The sequence below is a fragment of the Megachile rotundata genome, chromosome 10 (assembly GCF_050947335.1).
Source record: "Megachile rotundata isolate GNS110a chromosome 10, iyMegRotu1, whole genome shotgun sequence".
Taxonomy (NCBI): Eukaryota; Metazoa; Arthropoda; class Insecta; order Hymenoptera; family Megachilidae; genus Megachile; species Megachile rotundata.
Genome location: NC_134992.1, coordinates 1,192,401 through 1,214,547, shown reverse-complemented (window position 1 = coordinate 1,214,547; position 22,147 = coordinate 1,192,401). Strand labels below are relative to the sequence as shown.

Sequence of the window (22,147 nt, the reverse complement as noted above, 5' to 3'; positions counted from 1 at the left end):
ATAACTCTTAGCTAAAACTTACACAGTCAACAAGTATTATTTAATGATAGATAAAAAGTTCATTTTCTAGAAAAACTTGTCATAACTTGAATAAGAGTTGAAATAAAACTTGAATAAGAATTGTCCATCGTCCTCGATGCGGAAAACTTAGAGCGTAATGGACAATTCTTTCCGTTTCGTACTCTTCGGACTTATCGTTGGGACCGTAGACCCTCGGCTATCAGTTTCGGCAGGCAGAGTCAAAAACCCACGGCACTTACCGCAACAATACGACTGATTTTATGACAGTTTGCGATCAAAAAATCCGAAAAAATTCTGTAAGATGCGCTATCTGGACCTCAATGTTTTAGAATTTTTTCAGAATTTTTGTACGAAATTAAATAGGCAAAAAGGGCCAAAAACCGGAATTTCGTTTTTTCCCTTTTACTACCCCCACGGATGAGATAGGGGATTGAAACTTGGTGTGAGATGTTTTTTCTGGATATGCTACCTACTGATGAGTTGGGTCTCAAATTCGACTCAAGGGCACATTTGACCACCTTATCCGACTATACCCTTTCTAACCGTTATATCTCGAAAACTAATAAAAATCGGGTAAGTACATAAAACCTTGATGAATTCGTCTTGAAAAGCACTATCGCCCGATCGAAAAAAAATATATAGTTCCATTTAAAAAACGAAACTTCACCATCATATCTTTTACATTAATAACAATAAAAAAATTTTGCTTCCGCCAAAACATAGGGCCTCTTTTACCCTGCAATTTCCATATAAACACTTTTTCGTGACATTAATTTTGGCGCGGACACCCTGTATATTGCTAATAGATATTTAAGTGCCTCTTGCGGGAGATGAATTAGGAAGATATTGGGAATTCCATCTGGATCAGGGCTAGTATTCGTGCATTTGTTTAGAAGTTATAGTATTATAGTTCGTCAAATTGAAGAGGTGAGTTTAAGCTAGAAGAGACAAGAGTTTCATGGTCGACGATTGGAGGCATCGATGTGCTAGAATCGGTTTTCTGTTTGTGATTTTGGAATTGCTTGGAATGGTTACAGTTACTAGAGTTTTTCTGGAATGTCGATACTAGGATTTCGGGTATTACATTTGGATCTGTGGAGAGTGTATTGTCGTCTTTGACTAAAGCTGGTATTGAGGAAAATTGGTTTGAGCCTTTGATTGATCTAAACTTTTTCCAAATTATTGAGGGTGCGGGAAAGTAGATTTAAAGTTAAAGGTAAAATTTATCCATGATTGTCTTTTACTACTCTTTGTGATTTTGCGGGATATGGCGTGGTATTTTTTTAAGTTGATGAGTTTTACGGTAGTTTGGTGTTTTTTATACCTGTTGAAGGCATGTCTTTCACGGTTTGAGCGCACTTTTCATTCCACCAAGGATTATATTTGGTATTTACGTTGACATTGATCTGGAGATGGCTGTATTGGCTGCTGCAATGATGATTTCTGAGAAACGTTCGAGTGCTAAGTTTAGGATGTCATGGCTTATTGGATTCAATTCAATAAGCTGGGAGGTTGAGTCCAATATGAGTTTGCAGGACATTTCCCAGTTGGTTTTTTGGAATTTCCATCTTGGGGCTTTATTTATTTCAAGACTTTAATTTAATTTGCATGTCACCATTATTGGGCAGTGGTCACTGTCGTATAGGTCATTCGTTGTGTTCCATGTAGTGTTTTGAGTAATTGACGGGCTGCAAAGGGATACGTTAATTGTATTGAATCAGCCGGATGCGGAGCAGAAGTAAGTTGGTTCGTTAGTATTTAGTAAGCAGAAGTTTGTTGAGTTTATTAATTTTTCGATAGTGATTCCTCTGGAGACGGTCTTGTCTGATCCCCAGAGAAGATTATGTCTATTAAAGTCACCAAGTATTATGAATGGTTTTGGGATTTGGCTGATCAGTTGGTTGAATTCGGCTTCGCCTAAGTGTTGGCTGTTCGGTAGGTATATATTGCACATGTACAAATCTTTAGGGTATGTTACTTTGATGATGGTAGCTTCCAGGTTGGACGTGACCGTTATGTTTTGATTGTAGATGTTGCTTCTGACAAAAGTGGCAACTCCTCCGCTTGCGTGATTGGTGTTGCGATTTTTGAAGTAGGTTTTGTAATTTTTGATCTTGGCTGAATTGTGATTTTTGAAGTTAGTTTCCTGCAGGCAAAATATATATGGCTGGAATTCTTCAACTAGGGTCTGAAGGTACTCGAGTCGTCTATAGAACTCATTGAGGTTCCATTTGGATGTTTATTTAATCGTTTGAATTTACAAGGTTTTTGAATCTAAGGAGATGATTTTGTGGTTTCTTTCCAGAGGATGATTTGTAGAGAGACGGTTGTTGAATACAGTTTCTAGTTTTGTAATTAAGCGGTGTAGCCTGTTTTTCATTCTTTGGTCTTGCAGTAGAGGCTAGATTAAGTGGACTATATGGATTAGGGCTTTTGTGTCGCAGGTGCAGTCGTTAGCAATATCAATTGGGTTTTTTGTACCAATAGCGTTCTCCAGGAAGTTTTTCAATTGGGCATAGTTGAGGGTAAGTTGGTTAGAGGTGTCGTCCAGGGCTGTTTTTACTGGATTTAGGATGTCATCCATTTGTACGATGATTGATAGTGATTGGCTGCGTTTAGGTTTTTTCTTCGTATTGATGAGTGTAGGTTTCTCACTTATATTCGAGTCATTGGTACATGGTTCATCAGTTATTGTGTTGTGTTTGATCGCTGATTGTAGATCTTCTTCTTAGGCGACTGATAATGGTCTCTTTTTTGGCGGTGCTTGAAGGTTTGCAGGATCGTGTAATGGGTTCTTGTTTGTGTTGGGGATTTGTGTTTGTGTCGTTTGTGAGTTGAGAGCATTATTAGCATTGGGATTTTTTCTTGATTTCCTGTTTCCCGTTGTGGTTGGGTTTCCATTTGTAGAGTTTATGTAGTACTGTAAGTTGGAGATGTTTGTCGTTGGTTCTGTTTCATTTGATGCTATGTTGTTATTGGTTTCTTTGCAATCCGTTGGGTTTAAAATGTGTCTGAGTATGGATATTGCATTGGTTTGCAGTGTGACCTTCTTATTTGCACAAGAAGCAGATAACTTTATCAGTAGTTACGAAGATTCTGTACTGTGTGTCGTCGTGTGTGATTAGAAATGATTCGGGAAGTTTATGAAGATCGTTTGGGTTTGTGTAAATTTGTCTTCTGAAGCACATTATGTGGGAAAAGCTGGGGTCCGGTAATCCGGCTCTAAGGAAGGATAGTTTCGAAGTCAGTTTGATGTTATAATTCGTTAGTACTTCTTCGATGTAGTCATGTGGTATGGTGGGAGAAACGTTGGATAAAACAATTCGTTGTGATGAATTAATTAGGGGTCTCATTACGGCGGTTGTATTGTTGATGAATAGTGATTTATAGTTGGTTACGAGAGCTTTTGTAGTGGTCTAACTATCTTGTAAAGGTATATACAAATTCTGTTGTTAGATATACGAGAGATAAAGCGTATAGTATTGGGTCCCGTGATTTTTGCTACAGCTTGTACGTATTCTTTAACAGTTGTGCCTTCTATGGCGTCGATTATCACTGCGTGTTCCGTAGTGGGAAATGCACTGCTTACTGTGTGGCTGATGCATATGATTTCGCAGGCTGAACAGTTGAAGAGTTTGGTTGGATCTGGATCGGTGTATTTTCAAATTCCATGTTTTCCATGGTCTAATTCTGTATTTAGGAGACTCACCGATATCACTTGCGATGTTATTGTGATCGGTTTGACTGCCCGAGAGCGACGTAATCATAGTATTTACTTCATCTGTATTTTGTGCAAACAAGATTTTACGCTAACTAACGTATTAATTTAATTTAACTTAACATAATCAATATCTACGTAATGTAATTAAATTATGAGGTTAGGTTATGTTATGATATATGAGAATAATTTGCGATCACCGATAGGTAGTACGAAATAAAACGAAATATAATTGCAGTGTAAAACTTAACTGAAGTTTTTTATGAATACCTCGAAAATGAGGGCCGAGCAACGCTAACTTGTATATGTAGGGAAACGTTATTTAAAATTATGACCTTGACAATATATCTCGAACTTATCGAAATTAATGAAAAATTGCTAAAATAAATAAATTCCGTCAGTTATTACTTTCTAAAGACTTTTATCCTGATTCCAACTACTCCCGTCAAATAAGAGTATTATAATTTAATTTTTACAACAGATCATTTCAAGTTAACCCTGACTATGTTTACAGAAGAATTAAAAATTTGCTGGTAACTTTCTATCAACTTCATTAATTTAATTTGTTACGCAGGAAATCGCTCAGTTTGTGTTTTAAAAAAACTTTATTTCTTAACCGCGACACTTTACAATGTATACACTTGTTACAAAGGTATAATAGAATAATCTCGATATTCGATTCATCACGATCTGACTCGTAGGTAATCTGAGCTCCGAATATCTTGCGCGCGCCTGCCTGCTTCTGTTCTTATACTTTTTCTTATCTCCGAATTGCGTTACCGTTTTTGGCTTATCTTGTTTGTGTCTCCTGGACCACACGTTACCTTATTTACGTCTTTCGGCCGGTGAGAAATTTAATAATAACATTATTGTTCTTTTCCACAATTTACCAATATTATATGTCTAGAACCCTTTTCATATTCCTGTACCCTTTAAAAAGAGCTAAACGTTAATAAAAAATTTAACGGCACAACGATGCTTACAATTACTCAAACGTATAGGTAGATACTCTTTCCTTACGGTGCACCGCGATATTTTCAATTGCTGCATAGTGGTGTGGACCGCGCAATTTTAAGTATAAGGCCGATTTTGGTCTGATTTAATTTATACATATTAAAAAGATCGATTATATTAAACGATCGAAAAGGGCGTTCCAATTTATGGATGTTTAATCTATTTCAGGATATGGTTCGAAGATCGTTAAAATCAAGTAAACTGCACAGATTTATATTAATATAGTACACATGAATAAGAAGTAAAATTGTATATTTAATAACAAGTCTCGTTAAATTTATAATAAACGCCTTCAAAAACAAATTTCTACCTATAACTTTTATATGTTTCAAGTTAAACAAAAATATGATTATTAATTTGAATTCAGCATATCAAAATCCATAAAAGTACATACTTGCATTAATTTCGACTGAAAGGTTGCTTCAAAAATAGGTTTTGTTCGCGTTTTTCGCGGTCCACCCCAATGCGCAATGGGTGGAAGAAAAGAAGTGCAACTCTACAGATGTCAAGGCCTCGTAGGACTATTTTGGGTAGAAACGTGTACCGTATTTGCATAGGAACGATTTTTCTTTAAGGGGGGATCTCACCCCTGCGATCCGAAAATCAGCCTTAAGTTTGTGAATTTTTAGGGGGAAAATGAATATCTTGATTAGAATGCCAATTCAAGGGTTTTATTATACATCTTTTGTATTGTAAAAAATATTTTATTAATTTGATTTTCACCACAAAATGGCGGTTTCCTGTTCCAATTAGGGGAACACTTTTCGTAGAACGGGCTCCACTGGTGGGCCTGATTTCGACAGAACTGGTCAACCTAGGCAAATGCCAAAAAAACATCATCATCTACACTGTTGTAGTTATCGGCTATCATAGGCGTTTTTAAAAATATTGATTTCTTTTGAAATGGTAACGGTTTAAAAAAAAATTATACTTTTTTCGAAAAAAAATCGTCTTTAATTATCGATTTAAAAAAAACTACAAAATATTTTGCAAAAATCCTATGATGGCCGATAAAGGATATTGCTAAGAATATTCGTTCAAAATTTTAAGGCAATCGGATGGAAACTTTTTGAGTTATCAGTCCCACCGTTTCGAAAAATGTAGTTTCGAGAAAATCACGTTTAAAGTTTTTGAAACATTACGCATCTGCGTACCAAATGGTGCGAAGCGCTTCGGGAAAACTACTTTTTCAACCACTTTGGGATTGAATTTCGCTTTCTGGCTTTTTTCTCGCCTTCTTAAAGGTTCAAAGAAATGATTAAGGCAATAAAAAAAATTTCGATTTTTTGAAACTTCAGGGGTGGGGTCCCCCCTTAAGAAGGGAGGGGCGTGTCAAAGTACCGTGTCTGCGAAGAGACGATCTTTTTACCTAACAAATTTTGCTTTTCAAGTTGCCAAAGTATCATTTTGGCTTCAGTAGTTCGTAACTTTGCAACCAATCACCGAAATGAACCTCATTGAAGTGCAAATTGTAGGAGAAAAAAAACAAGGAAAAACAGTCCTAAAGTGCCAGTAATAAAAAAAATTTCACTGCAACTACAGAAACTTTTAAAAAAGAAAAAAATTTTTGAAAACTTTTCTATCGCGATTTTAAATTTGTTTTATTAATAAAAAAAAGATCAAAAAATATAGAAAGAAAGGGTCAAATACTAGAGGTTTCATACTTCAAAATGACTATTCTAATTGTTTGCTACGATGACTTTTAACGGAGGCAGAGCAATTTGAATATGGACTAAAAATTTCAGGAATTTTTTTATTCCCTTAATTCTTGTCAGTAGTATATATTAAATCAGTTTTGTAAAAGTTTTAATATTTTCAGTTCTTTTTGAAATATTTCAAGTCAATCTAGTTAAAATAGTGTTCATTCATTTACTCTAGAACAGAGTAATTTTTTCAAATCAAACTAAATTACAACTAGAATTTTTGTGAAAAGGTAGAGGAATCAATTTACAGAATAACTTGTTTTCATTAGTTTAAAAAGGTGACAGTGGGTTAGCATAATGAATTATTCATGAAGCAGTATTTCTAGAGGTTACATTTTTTAACGCAAGATACATTTGTATCATTAAAACTAATTATTGTTGAAAACGTGATACTTTGTGTGTAATATAACATGTACTATTTTTCACAGCAAAACAGTGTAATGTTCTAGATTTCGTTGCAAAATTAAAATGACATATTCTTACAATTAGTGACAAAATGGCGGAATGTATTACTTTTCGCTGTAAGATTAGAAACGTGCTATTTTACTTAGCGAAATCGTGCAATGTGTTAGTTTTTATCGCAATATTTAAAATGTAATATTCTTCATGGCGAAGCAGTCATGAATTTATATTAAGTTTTACGGAAAACGATCAAACATCCTGCTACTTATAAGAAACGATTAAATATTTTTCATTAAATAGCAAATTAAAATGTGAAATTCGTAAGAAAAATAAAACGTGATGTTTTTCGTATGGCACGTTTAAAGATAACTAGCAATTACAATGGCAATATTTAATTTTTATTTTATTTTTTGTTTGCAGCAATTCGCTGGAAACTCCGCATCTTCGTTGGAAATTTTTCCTGATAAGTTTCGTGATTCTATTTTTAGCTTTGGTAGAGCATATCCTGAGTATAGTGAACAATGCTGAAGGTTACGAATGGAACGGATCGAATTCAACGTTTCGTAACTTCTTGGAAATGTACAATTCACGATCGCACTCCTTTATTTTTGATACATGTAAGATTCTGTTATGTACGCATCAGTTAGTGACATTATATAACTATTACAACTAAATATTTTTGTTTTCAGTGGAGTACAATTTTGCCTTTGGTTTATTTATCTTTATAATCAGCAAACTAGCAACTTTTGTATGGAATTTTACAGATCTTTTCATTATACTGGTAATAAATTATGAAACTAAATTTGTTAGCTCACAATAATATAATGCTGAATAATTTTTTTAGGTTGCTACGGGTTTAGCTGAAAGGTATAAATGTTTGAATAAAAAACTGATACTTACAGTAGCGAAATATCGATCCAGATTTGATTGGCACGAGCTTCGTGAAGATTATGCAGCATTAAGTTCTGTTGTGAAGAAAGTGGACGATCATATTTCACCGGTCATACTTTTATCTTTTGCGAACAACCTTTACTTTATTTGCCTCCAACTACTGAACGGTATATCGTACGTATTTTTAACTATTTTTTCATACAGTACTATTAAATAAATGTTCCATATACTTTGTACCAAGGGTCGCATTTATAATCGTAAAGGTTCCATATCAGTGGAATAACCACTGTTATAAAACCTCAAAAAGAACTATTGAATTTCAATTCATTAAATTCGTACGTACTTCTGTTGTTAAATTGCTTGATTTTATTATGTTTTTAAAATTCTGCTTTTTTAAATTTATTGAAAATAAACATCATATATACATATATGTAGCGGCACATGGTTCGCAGCGTTGGTAGAAATTAGCATTGACCGTTTACAGATGTTTAGGTGTAGGCAGTTAAGCCTACCCTAAAGTCTGTAAGTCGGCGAAATTATTTTATGTTTTTTGGACGTGCGTAGCTTAATAAGCTACCCTACCATAAACGCTGCCAGCCATGTCCCGTTACGGTTGATTAGGCCACATGGTCAGCGCGGGCCGGAAGGACATTTTCGACTCGCAAATCATAATTTATAATACTTTTTCCCCCGCCGAAAATGGGAGGTCTCAGCGAGAAAAATAACTCCACCCTCTGTTGTGTAAGGAGTTACGCCCTTTCCAAAAAGGAAATATATACTGTGGAAAGGTGCCTAAACAAGAGATATAATCAGTCGAGCCTCCGATTCTGTATCATCGAATATTCCATACCGTTTCAGTAACATTGTATACTCTATTCTGTACCTCTGCATATTGCCATAGTACCGATTAAACCTCACCTCTTGCAAACATACTGTTGCGAGCAATATTTATTCATCATAACTTACCTACCTCGCGACAATATAATAACTTATTTTAGTAAAATAAAGAAGAAAACGTTTACACTATACATATATTTATATTTAAAGAAGTATAAAAATAAATTAGTCCAGAATTAAGTTAAAAAAGATCAGTAACAATTACTTTATAAAGGAGCAACCAAACACTGTGGTAAATTATTATGAGGTGATGTACGTGAATGAATAATACCGTGTATGTGGCGAATGACTTATTAATACAGAAGGCGCGATGTGTTGACTTCGGTGATCGAGACTTGAATGTCTCACGAAAATACATTTTCGCATGGGAGAGAAAACTCTCTCCTTTTTTGGGAAGTCCCGAGAGGAAAGGGCCGAGGGCCTCCTTGACCCGCCGAGCCAGTGCAAAACTATTTACAACTTAATGACTCTATTGACTCGACGCGTCAAAAGGTCTCTGACAAAATCCAGACCTCGGTTTCCACTAGAAACTTTCCCTGTCGCCACAATTAAATAATAATAAATATCGGACTCTGAACGTCGAGGGGTCTCATATATTTTTTAGCGATTTCTAATTTTCTTTTATGAATTTAATGTTTAAAAATATGTATTTTATTTTGCAATTAAAACTTTGTTGCTTTTTATATTGCAGCGGAAAAGAAAAGGTCATAGATTGTGCCTAATTAAACTTATAATAAATGCGACCCTGTTTGAATCTCTTTCTTATGTACTTACATTCTTTAGTAATGAATCTCAGTATCGACTGGATCTATTTTGTTTTAAAAGCAGGTTCAATGACAGCAACATTTTTAGTACAATTTACTTCTTCAGTTCTTTTGCATTTCTTATTGGTCGAGCATGCGCCGTTACATTACTTTCTGCTAGGATACACGACCAAAGCAAGAAAGCATTGCCTTTTTTGTACAACTGTTCAGCGTCCAATTACAACATTGAGGTAATTTCACCTTTTAACTATTTATGTAATTTCTGAATTGTTAGAGATTTGGTCTAACTAAAAATTAATGTAACTAAAAATTAATTTAAATCATTTTTAATATGTATCTATTTATTTATTTGTAACCAATTGATATTGCTAGGAGGTTCACTTCTATTTTAGCTTTTTTACAAAAAAAGGAAACGACTGTACATCTATCTTATAAAATTGGTTTTCTGAGCACGATCTGTGTACTATATCTTCTCTAATTTCTGTTTGCCTGTGTCCTCTTCAGTTAGTTGCCCTCCATTTTTTTGGGGTTGCTGACATTACTTTCACCTTTTCCTCCACTAGATACACGAATCCTTTAATTTTCTCTTTTTTTATAATATTTATCTTCTCTACATTATCTTTTCGGATCCATATATCACTTTCTTCCGGCTCATTCAACAGTTTTTCTACACTTTACCTTTCTCGTTCTACGGACACCTGGGAAGATAGCCCAGGTAGTGTGGAAAGACTCACGCTTCCGGCGCCCCTAGAAGAGGGACGGTTTCCACGCATACCCACTAAAACTGTCTCCCGCCCCCGCCACAAGGGCGGAGGGTGGCAGCAACCCGGCAGGCTTTCCTGTCCGTGGATAGAGTCCCCCTGCGCTAGACCATCGCTCGCTTGTTGTGGAAGAAAGACTACCCCCACCCCCCACCCCACCTCTCGCGTATGTGTTCCATGTGTCGAGAATGGATGCTCTCAACCAAAGGGTCTTGGCCCGAGAGGCTACGTCAAGATCTAAGGGGAGGCTCCCGGACAAAAATGCGCTGACCTCCAGCTTGTCTTGTAACGCCCCCTCAGCATCGCCTCGCGGTGGGCTCGAACATACGGTAAAAAACCGCGACCTCTCCCCACCATTTCCCACCTAATGTCCGTATACGCTTTCGGTTTCTATGTCTAACTCTGTTTGGGTTCCGCAAATGTCCGTTTTGCTTCACAAAAATCCCCCCCCCCCCCCCCCCCCCCTTCACCCCCTTTTCCTGAACACGTTAAGTTTAACCTTTCGCTATCTCCTAGTACATTTGTGCATCCTGTGCCACTCATTATTATGCGAGTTCTGCTCGTGAAAATTTCCGCAAATTTTCCGTCCCCCACCCCCGCCCCTACTCCCGTACGCGCTTGTTGCCTGACTGTTTCTCCCTTTTTTCCTATTACGCCCCAGTCTTCATCCACAACGCTACATGAGCCCATTGCTCTTGGTAAAATTTCTCCTTCCTCTCTTCTGTCGATTCCACTCGGTCCCCGTTGTCGCCCCCTAATGGTGCCATGACCAGGCTGACGACTGGGTTCCTTGCTGAATCAACAGTTGATCGGAAGGGTGCTCAGTTCGATTTGACCTCTCTCCCTCCTCTCCCCCGTTCCGTCGGTCCCCATTTTGTGCCCCCTAATGGTGCTATGACCAGACTGACACCGGTTTCCTCCCTTGCAGGTTTGAGTCGTTTGATCGGTCGTGTCTATGTTTGTTTCTCCGCCTCTTCCACTCCTGCTCTTCCTCTTCTCCCTCTCGTTGTCTTCTCGCTTCTTCCCCTCCTCTTGCCATTTGAAAAGCGCGCCATGCCTCCGCCGTCTTGCTTGCTGCCGCATCCTTTCGCTTCATCCTTTAGGGCCGCTCTCCAAGTGCTTGCAGCGTTCCTTCCTCCACCATCTTGCTTGTTGCCGCGTGCCTTCGCTTTGCCCTTAGGCTTCGTCCTTAAGGGCCGCTATCCATGCGCCTGCATCGACCCTTCCCCGGCCATGTTGGATGTTTACGAACCGGCCTTTACGCTCTACGCTTTTCCTCGCGCGGAGATGCCCACGTGTTCGTACGATATATCGAAACTTGTTCGACTGACGCCATTATTTATTTACTATCAAATCACGAAAATAGCCAAAACTAATCACCGCATGCATTCAATATGCCCCATTCGCCCTTTCCCGCACTCTAAATCCCTAATGACATTTACATTATTAATTAATTAATTTAATTTCTGCGACTTTCTCTCGCAACTTCGACATGTCGCACGACCACGTGTTCGCGCAAGTCCTTCTTCGAGGGCAACTTTCACCCTTAAATTGCACTATTTTCACTCACGATATATGAAAATAATCGTGTTTAAGTCGCGCACATATTTATTTTATTCCGCGGTCGGCCCGAACACTCGTTTCCTCGCTTTCTATTACTCATGGGTTTGCACCCCATGCTTTCCCTCGCGTCAACCTTTTCGGAGGCGGCGCAAAATTAAAAGATTTTCTTGAACATGTCAACCTTTGGACAGCCGAACATAGGCAAAGCTTGTATAGCTATTTTTTTTTCTGTACATATAACTCGACAGCACGCCGCGAAGTAGGTATTAGTGCGTATAGAATGTAACTATGGTCTATCTGGAATCTAGATTCATAGAGTATGCGACAGAAAGACTCGATCGCCGCATATACTACAATATAAAGATAGAGCCCATCTGCCGCAAATTTGGTAATTCCCGCGTCGTGGGCTCCGTTTATAGGTTCTTAGATCTATGGCTTCCACATGCGAACGAAGTCGATTCAATTTCATTTATATCAAAAACGTTGCGAAATGAAGCGCTTAACGGCCCCGGAAAAAAAAATTCAAAAAAACCATATGGATCGTGTAGCCTGCTTCGAGTAGACCACGCGTACCCATGTTTGGCGTTCCAAATCACCGTCGTCGCTCCAGAAGAGGAGGAAATGTCTCCCGAGCGGTCGAAGTACATCGGACATACGGCGACTTGAAATGCTCATATCTCACCCGCGTTTAGGGCTACAGAGCTAATCGAGTGTTCTTTGGAAAGCTGGAGAAACGTACTTTCTGATACGCGTATCAAGTATTAAGAAAGTAGCGATGAAGATGCTGTAGCGGCTGGCTTCGTGATTTTTAAGCGATCTTTGTAAGTGCAAAAGGCCAGCACGGTTTACGACGTATACGGTCAAAACGGCTATTTTTGAGGATACCGTTAGATTTTCTCGAGGCATGTTTTGTTGTTTTTCGTCAACGGTCTCAATAGCTACGTACGGCATCATAAACCGGGGATTTCCGAAGGGACCACGGTTCCGGGCCTGGCGGTCCCTGACCGTGCAGGGGAGCGGTAAGTGGTCACCGGGAAATCCCGCTGCATTGCCAAATTTGTCGTTTGGAAGACACCCCTACCAAGGGATGTAAGAGGTGTCGAGAAAACGCATCAAGGGTGCAGAGAGCAGTTCTTAACAAACCTTCGCGCTTAGCACCTCATCCTTTAAAATAAAGATTCGCTCTGTCTTGATCAGTAAAGACTTAGACATTTTTTATTCACTCACCAACTCCTAAAATGCTACCGAGTGGAGGAACTGAAATTCATTGATTGCACACAAATGCATTCGACGGACCACTCTAGCTACACGCTCAATGTGTGCCCCCCTTCGAGGCGAACAAAATGCGATATCCCAATCGAAAATCCATTAGGGGCCCGATACTTTAATTTCGAAAAAACTGTAGATGGTCGCACCCGATTTTACACATTTCGCACACCTACCTCCATATAAACCAGAAGTAGGTGGTGGCAATAGAGCGCAGAAATACACTTCTGCAACGGACTTCGGCCACCACCCTGACCGATTTCCCGAAACTGACTCGAGACCACTTACTCCTATTGACCTTGGGCCCATATCAAATCGACACCAACAACGTCTCCATGATGTTCGTAAAAGAAACACCGAACATCGTCCGTCTAGAAATCAAGTCGCGACACGTGAACGCAAAAACTTACCGGCTCTATACTGATTACGAACCGAAAATGGACCAGGTTGAAGGAATTCGGCGATATTGGTGTGAGTGCCCGAATGGAAACCGGACAGTAGGCTGCTGCTCACATGTGGCCGCTGCCATCTTCTACTTGGCCCATGTTCGGTGCCTCCCGCAGATCCTGCGCCCGGCTGCACAGTTAACGGAGCTCTTCGTACCATCCGGAGAAGAAACGGAAGCAGAAGGGAGTGACAGCGAGGCTTAAGTGCTTTCAGAACGGCTTTCTCATGTTTATATGGAGGTAGGTGTGCGAAATGTGTAAAATCGGGTGCGACCACCTACAGTTTTTTCGAAATTAAAGTATCGGGCCTCCAATGGATTTTCGATTGGGATATCGCATTTTGTTCGCCTCGAAAGGGGGCACACATTGAGCGTGTAGCTAGAGTGGTCCGTCGAATGCATTTGTGTGCAATCAATGAATTTCAGTTCCTCCACTCGGTAGCATCTTCATCGCTACTTTCTTAGTACTTGATACGCGTATCAGAAAGTACGTTTCTCCAGCTTTCCAAAGAACACTCGATTAGCTCTGTAGCCCTAAACGCGGGTGAGATATGAGCATTTCAAGTCGCCGTATGTCCGATGTACTTCGACCGCTCGGGAGACATTTCCTCCTCTTCTGGAGCGACGACGGTGATTTGGAACACCAAACATGGGTACGCGTAGTCTACTCGAAGCAGGCTGCACGATCCATATGGTTTTTCTGAAGTTTTTTCCGGGGCCAAAAAGTGTATCTTATGCGCCGAGACCCTTTTATTGTTCATTTGTCACGATCTTTACTATGTCTTGTTTCATTTTTTTCTGTACTATGTATATTAGAGTATTCCAGCCTAATCTGAAGGTTTATTTTAAGCGTTTATCCTATAATGCTTTCAAGTTGTTTTCTTCTTCTAACTTTAGATCTCCGTTCCGTATACTATTATGTTTTTTACCAAAACACTAAATAATGGTAATTTTCTTATGTATGCTTCATTCAATTTTAGTTTACCTGTTCTTCAAACCTGTTCCATTGTCACTGTTGCCCTTTTAATCGTCTCTTATATTTGTTCTTACATCTCCAAAACTTTGTTTTAAGATGTACCCTAAATTTATAAATTCTTCCGCTATTTTTATCTTTTTTCTTTCTAGACCTGGATAATTTTTAGTATTAAGTATTTATCAACTTTAAATATGAACAAGTATACTATACTAGTGCCGAAAGTATGACAGTTAATAGTTGTCATTGATAAAATTAAAATGTTATAAAGAATAAGTTTTTTATTTTATTGCTTCATTGTTTTATCCTTTATTGCTGTCAAGAAATTTTAGCACTACGTGAATACATGAATTTATTAATATTCTTTTAATATGTTTCTATTGTGCAAAAAAGCGCTGTGAAGAGTATGATTTTTCGCGATATTTGCCATGCTTGTAGAATAGTCAGTAATAATCGATACGTATTTTTGTAGCCCTGATAACTGAATTTTCAGCAAAGAATTTCTCATATTTTAATGTAAAAAAAGCGATTCATTTCAGCATCTTTTATAAGAAAAAGTATGAAATTATGAACTCTAAGCAGAAACTCTATTTACTTAAAAATACAACTGACCAATTCATGAACTAAAACGTTTCACGAAATAGTTTCATTGTCGGTTGAAATATCTGCCCTCCAATCTATATGAAACTAAAAATTCTAGTGAAATTTTATTTTAGAAAATTATTTTTTGCTAAATAGTACAAATTCAAATATTCAACTTAATTCAATTAATTTCCCTATTTTTTAATAATTAAAAATAGTACACTACTTATCGTGTTGCTTATAGGGTAATCGCTAAAAGTATACCTTTTTAACATACCATTAAAATTTATCGGCTCAATATTTTCTTTTTTATCAATTAACTGTGCAAAGTGTTTTTGAAGTTCATAGTGCAATTATTCAATGAATATTAAGTATATTTACAATTTATGTGCTATTCTAATGCATAATATCGCTGTTTCTTACTTATAGCAGATTTCTTAGAATATTTCGTCGATATATTCAACCATAATTGCTCCCAAGTTATCGCGAAAATTCTACATTATCAATCAATGATAATACCAATAATATTTACAATTTTATGAATTGTATTGCGGCCTTCATTAAAAATGGCTATTACTATGAAACATAGAAATTCAACTATTATTGCGTGCTAATTACCGAAATATTGAATTGCAACTCCAATTGTTCTCCAATTTTGAGTTCTGTCATCTAAACATTTTTCAAATAACTCTGTCAAAGATAAATCTTCATTAATTGACGTCATTCTTTTTGCCTTTATACCATTCTTATATACAACCGCAATTCGACATTGTTTTCGAATTTGGAAATTTTATGGATATCAACGTAAAATTTTGTATATCTAGACCTAGACATTAAAAAAACAGAATTTTCTCGTAATGGTTGAAATCATCTTTTAACAAATGATTGTTTTAAAAATATTAAATAGATAAAAATATATTCTAAATGGCAAAACTATATTGTATTTTATAACGGGAATAGCTATTCCGATATAAAAAATTACAATCATGAAATTCTTTAAAATACGGAAACTTAGGTAATACACATTATTTTGCATTAAAACTTATACTATTATTTGTTTTCAAATATATTTTTATTTTTAATAGTTTCAGAGATACCGTGGATATACTAATTTTCAATTAGACAATTTCGCTGCTTTTTCAGTTATCACAGCTACAAAAATTACATATTGATTATTGTTGACACTTAATGCTTAATTTTGAAATAAAAATTAATCAAACACAATTTTTTCGTTTCTAGAAATGTTCAGCGCATAGTTTTGCCTTGAGTTTTGCAAATTTTTGACGGCGGTACTGTTTATAGTTTATTAGCTTGCCCGATTCATGTTGCTGCGATCTCAGAAGAAGGGAAATTCAAGGAAATTCGAAATATTAATACAGTAATCATTCTATATACGCAAAAATGTCCTTTACGATATAAGTAAAAATGTTGTCCCCACCACTGGGGGAAAGACCCTTCGAGACGCCCGAGGTTCGTTCGCCGGGAAATGTAACGCGATCCAGGCCTTACAAGGGACATCACCAAGGTGTCACACGCGGATTTTAATGAAATTGACATATGTGGTAGCTTTTTAAAAATCATTTGACACGTATTTTTTTATATGTGCGGACATGCACGTTGAGGGGGTGAAAATAGCCCTCAAAGTTCGGGGTTGAAAACACATATTCTTTAATGTCTCGGAAAGTAGAGGGTGTAGGAAGGTGAATTTTTTTTAAATTGTGTAGTTTTTAGTCAGGAATTTAGTTAGTGACAAAACTTTCGGGAGAAATTATTTATATAAATAATATATTAAAAAATTGGCCTTTTTTTTTCAATTTTTCACCCTAAATGCAGTTCGACTTTTTTGTAGATTTATATTCGAAAAATATGCATCAAAATAGGGGATACGTGTTTTTGGAATTTTTTGTTTATTGCAATTTAGCAATAATTGTTACATATACAATTTTCTCTTACCTTTTACGGAGAAATGAATTGAGATTTGTTTTCGAAGAGGGTGAGCCATTTTTATACGATAATTTGTCACGTCTTTAACAATTGGATAATAGCAGATGTTTATTGTTCCATCGATAACCAGGGAAGGTCCAGCGGGCAGGTATAAGTCCGCCGCGGTACCAGTCGTCGTAATACGGAACATAGGTTTCTATGGCCAATGAAACTTTTAGCCGAACGTATAAGTTTATTTATTTGACTTTTAATAATGAATTTCTTCATTGAATTTCATTACTCTGCACACTATATAGCAGGGGTGGCCAAGTTCCTTGATAGTCCAAGCCAATTTTCAAAGTTTGAAATGTTTCGCGAGCCGCAATTTTCGATGGCGCAGTTTTCGATGAGTCATATTATTCTTAACTTGGACCGAAATGAAATTTGTTACAACGTTACAATTAGTCTTTCATATTTGTCGTCAGTAATTTCAACGACATTTTGAAACACATATAGAACGATAATAATTTTGTAAAATATAATAGCACAAAAATGAAAAGGGAACTTAGGTACATTTATCGAGAGCCACAAATAATCCTTCAAAGAGCCGCATGTGGCTCGCGAGCCGCAGGTTGGCCACCCCTGCTATATAGCATAATCTTCAGAAGCAAACATTCAACTTTAGCTTTATCAATTTTTATTACATTGTCTTTTGTGTATAAATTTGTATCTAAATTCAATAAAATTAAAGGATTAGAAAGGAGATTTCAAAGTTTGATAATGTTTCAGTAGTATTCAAGTAATGTAAACAATTTTTTCAGTAATGTACTTTTATTATATAAGTATGAACAGATTATTGAACTTATAATTTTCTTATCAAGTAATGTAAAAACAAATATTTTTACAGACACAGAGACTGCAATATCAACTCACCTCAGATGATGTAGCGTTAACAGGATTACGTTTCTTCTCAATCACAAGAAACTTCATGCTTGCAGTAAATTGACATCTCTGTTACATTAATTCATTTTTAGCTGTTTGACAAATATTGTTAAAATGATTGTTTTTTCAGGTGGCAGGTGCAATTACCACTTACGAAGTTGTGCTGCTACAATTCCAGGGTCATGTTAGGAACTAAGTGAAACACTATTTCATGATGTATTTATTATTATATTTTTGATTTTATATTTAGAAACTGCTACAATATAATTAACGACTAAAGATTTTATTGAAAAAAATCTTTGTATAAATGTATAAATACATATTTATTTTTTCTATATATAACTAATTTCAACAAATTCATCACAACTTCGCTAATTATTGTAAATTGTATATACATGTTACTATGAATCCGGCAAATTCTGTTAATATAAAAATTGGCTAGATAATCTGAACTTTAACTGGACGTTTCTTTTAAGGCAGAAAAAATACAAATGTGTTCCTTACTTTAAGTAGGTAATGTGCACGCTTAATAATTATAATATACAGTAACTAAATATCTACTAGATTTACAATTAGACAGAGTAGACTGAAGCCTGGGGTTCCATTTGACTAGGAATCCACCAAAACAAAATGTAAAAACAATACATTTCTGTCTATAAATATGAAATTCATTGCAGGAAAAATTTTGAGAAAACAATTTCACTAGAGCTACAATTTTTTTTTTTAATTTGTCGTTTGTCTGACTAAAAGAGCTGGGCCCAGTGTATTTAAAAATCTAGTAAATTGTAGTAATTTTAAAAACACTGAGCTTGGACCTTTGTGCTATGTATTTCATTATTATTATAGTGTAGAGTCCGTTAAACATAAATTTAGTTCTGTAAATATTGTTAAGTAAAATTGGAAATCTAGCTCAAGTATTCAAGAAATGTTTAATGAATATTAAATACATTTCAGTGTTATATGATATATTTTTTATGAGTTACATTTAGAGTATGAAAACACTAATTTTCTGAAGGAGTATTATTCACATAAATTCTTAGTACTTGTGAGTTATTGGGACACTTACATATACGTATGTGGCATAGTTATTATACCATTGGTTTCTTCTGTTTTTAAATTTACTATATTTCAATGTAATACCATTATCACATGTACATTCTTCCATAAAACTATTAATATACATATATGATTAGAAATATGTTACAATTATAAACAGATGCCATATCAGAATATAGTATACTTACTGTCAGATGTGTTATACTACGGATATTCTTTAAACAAGCGAATCGATATTGTGGAGGATATATGTATATCAATTGTACATACTATATTGAAGTACATTATTGTATCCTGATAACCCACAAGTGCTAAGTACATAATGAGTACATCACTTTTCCAGTTGAATGTACATTAGGGTGACCCTTATTTTTCGACTTCCGATTTTTTTTGGTCTCATCCCCTAAAATTGTGACACTTGATGAAAAAATGATAATGTCAAAGTTTCAGCATGATTGGATAACAGGAACCCGTGCCGCAATCGAGTTGAAATTTGCACGATTTCAGGTTATCGTCGAATATGTTAGTGGTCTTTTATTTTATAAGTATCAGTGGATATTTTATAATGAAAATATCATTTTTTATATATATAATTTTAGTGTTGGTATATTTTAAACAATATACTAAAAATTAATGAATCTTACCGCTAATGTTAGTATGAATCTCATTCTGTAGTTGTTGAAGAGGTCATCTCGAATACAAAAACTAATCTCCTATTCAGTTAGCCATTAGAGATCTTATGTAAAATGAAATAAATACTTCGGTATTAGAAAAATGGTATACATAAATGTATACCATGCTCTGCATGGTAGATATACAAAAAGATTCCCGGCAGTGGCGAATATTACCGAGCTTTACCTGATTAGGTAAGAAGTACCGCTTTTTAAAAAATTTCGAAAAGCTTGGCCTAAGATTAATTTATCAAATTTTAAAACATGTATACAAGATTCTTATGTTTATGGAAAGATTCAGGATGTAGAAGAAAAAATAAATTTTTGCTTGTACCATTTACGACAAAAGCAGCCGAGAGATAATTACAAAGAACTTTTGAAGTTGATGATAATTTTTCTTGGCGGATCTCTTCCACGAGGAAATACTTTTCATGTTCCTGGAGCGTTTCATCATGCTAGATGGATGGCTAAAGCAATTTACGTATTAAAAATGTATTTATTCAGGCAAGAATTTTTATTGGATAGTAACAATATCACAGGGATAAGTGATATATGTATTTTTTTAGCTAATTTATACATTCAAGCCTGGATGAATGCACAAATTCCCATAAAAGCACCATTACAAGATCTAAAATTTCTACAAAATCTATACTTGTATTCTACAGTTGATAATAATATTGCTAGAATAGGAATACGCAAATTTTCTACCCATTTATGGTACTTTGTATCTGAGGACGTGGTATTATCCTTTTTCGATGAAATAATACCATTGAACACAAAAAGGAAAATGATTAAGGCTCTAAAAAATTATAATACGGAACGTTCAGTAAAGAAACTTGTAATACTTCCGGAAAACGTACAAAATTATGCAAACATGAATATCGATTAGATTCATTTCTACTGAATCTAAAAACTGGTTTAACAGGTTCAATATATCTACTGATTTCTTAGACAAAGACCCTTCCTTGTGGGAAAATGATATTTCATATCTACAAGGTTTGGAAATTGCAAAAAATTTAAAAGTGGTAAACGATACTGCTGAACGTGGTGTCAAACTTATTACTGAATACAATAACCAGAAATGAAGAAGAAAAACAATACATTTTACAAATAATTGAGAATTATAAAAGCCTCTATCCTGATGTAAGCAAATCTACATTAACACAGAACATATATTAAACGCTACGTACAATTTAATAATAGGCTAATTTATGAGACAACTGAAATTCCATTAAAGAATATTTTGCTTATAAGTATTTAAAAAAAATTTGTTTATAAGTGTTAATACAGTCGAGATTATTAAAAAATTTATCAACTTTTGTACAAATTATATACAGCTCCCAGTTGCCCAACCGTCGCATTCTCTAATAACTTAAAAGTTACGTTTATGTGTAAATGTATTGTATGTAAATATGTATGTGTTGTAATTGTATGTAAATGCTAGTATTACAGGTGTAAAAAATTATATTTTCATTATAAAATGTTCACTGATACTTATAAAATAAAATACCACTAACATATTCGATGATAACTTGAAATCGTGCAAATTCCAAAATTTCAACTCGATTGCGGCACGGGTTCCTGTTATCCAATCATGCTAAAACTTTGACATTATCATTTTTTCATCAAGTGTCACAATTTTAGGGGGTGAGATGATGAAAAAATCGAAAAAAAGAATCGAGCTCTATAGCTAAGGGCCACCTTAATGTACATGTGTAATGTGAAAAACAGACTTATTGTAAAACAATGTGTTATATGAATAATTGTTTTATGAATGAGTTTATTTTTTTACTTCTTTTATTCTGTTTTCAATCATGTTTGGTAATAATATGAGAAATAAACACAAAATTGTGAGCCATAATTGTAACCAATACTACATCTACGAAAACGCATTATTATACAAAAAACCAAATTTAATTGTAAGTATAATTGTTAGTATTTGTAATGCCGTGAGGCAAAGAAGGACGACTACACCTTTTAATAAATATAAAAATTGTGTTTATTAAGAAGCAGTTTGAGAATTTGTATACAAAATCCATAGTTTTACATATTATCTGCCCCTTTCCCCATCTAAAATCTATCTTATCGCCGGTTGTTTTGTGGTCGATACGTTAGGATATTATTCTAATAATTACTATAAAAATAAATAATTTTTACTGTTGTTGCTAATTATAAAAAGACCGTTTTACTTATAATAATAAGGGCTGTACTTCTGAAAACGTTCACGCTAGATTCAGTTATAATTTTGCAAATAATTTCCACTTTGTGTAGGTACAATGTTTGAAAGAAGCATTTCTAATGACCTCAAAAATAGAGTAAATTCACAGATGAGATATGGAAAATACCTATTATTAAATGTATTTTTCTGTTTCCAGTCTCTTGTAAGTACAGTAGTGTCTCCTTCCAAATTGTCAGGTCGCTCATAATGTTACGAAATTATTCTCACTGATCGAGAAACAAATAAATGATGAGATATTATTAGTCTACCAAACCCCGTGTAAATGGTCTGCCTGAGTAGATTTGGACCCGTCGGTAACTGAGTCCACAGTTTAAAT

The 22,147-nt window shown here is 35.4% G+C and overlaps 1 protein-coding gene across 2 annotated transcripts in view; it reads left to right on the top strand.

Annotated features, from left to right (window-relative positions):
- Window positions 1-21,688, top strand: part of LOC100881792 (gustatory receptor for sugar taste 64f) — a 54,379-nt gene extending 32,691 nt beyond the window's left edge. Inside the window, exons 5-10 of one of the 2 annotated variants that reach the window (XM_003705306.3) lie at window positions 7,279-7,475; window positions 7,548-7,639; window positions 7,703-7,923; window positions 9,475-9,640; window positions 17,831-17,920; window positions 17,996-21,688. In XM_003705306.3, coding sequence (XP_003705354.1) covers window positions 7,279-7,475; window positions 7,548-7,639; window positions 7,703-7,923; window positions 9,475-9,640; window positions 17,831-17,920; window positions 17,996-18,061 — 832 coding nt within the window. In that variant the 3' untranslated portion in view covers window positions 18,062-21,688. Of the gene's footprint in view, window positions 1-7,278; window positions 7,476-7,547; window positions 7,640-7,702; window positions 7,924-9,471; window positions 9,641-17,830; window positions 17,921-17,995 lie in introns of both variants that reach the window. The other variant, XM_012290054.2, reaches the window with a different exon arrangement.
- Window positions 21,689-22,147: the final 459 nt, after the last annotated feature.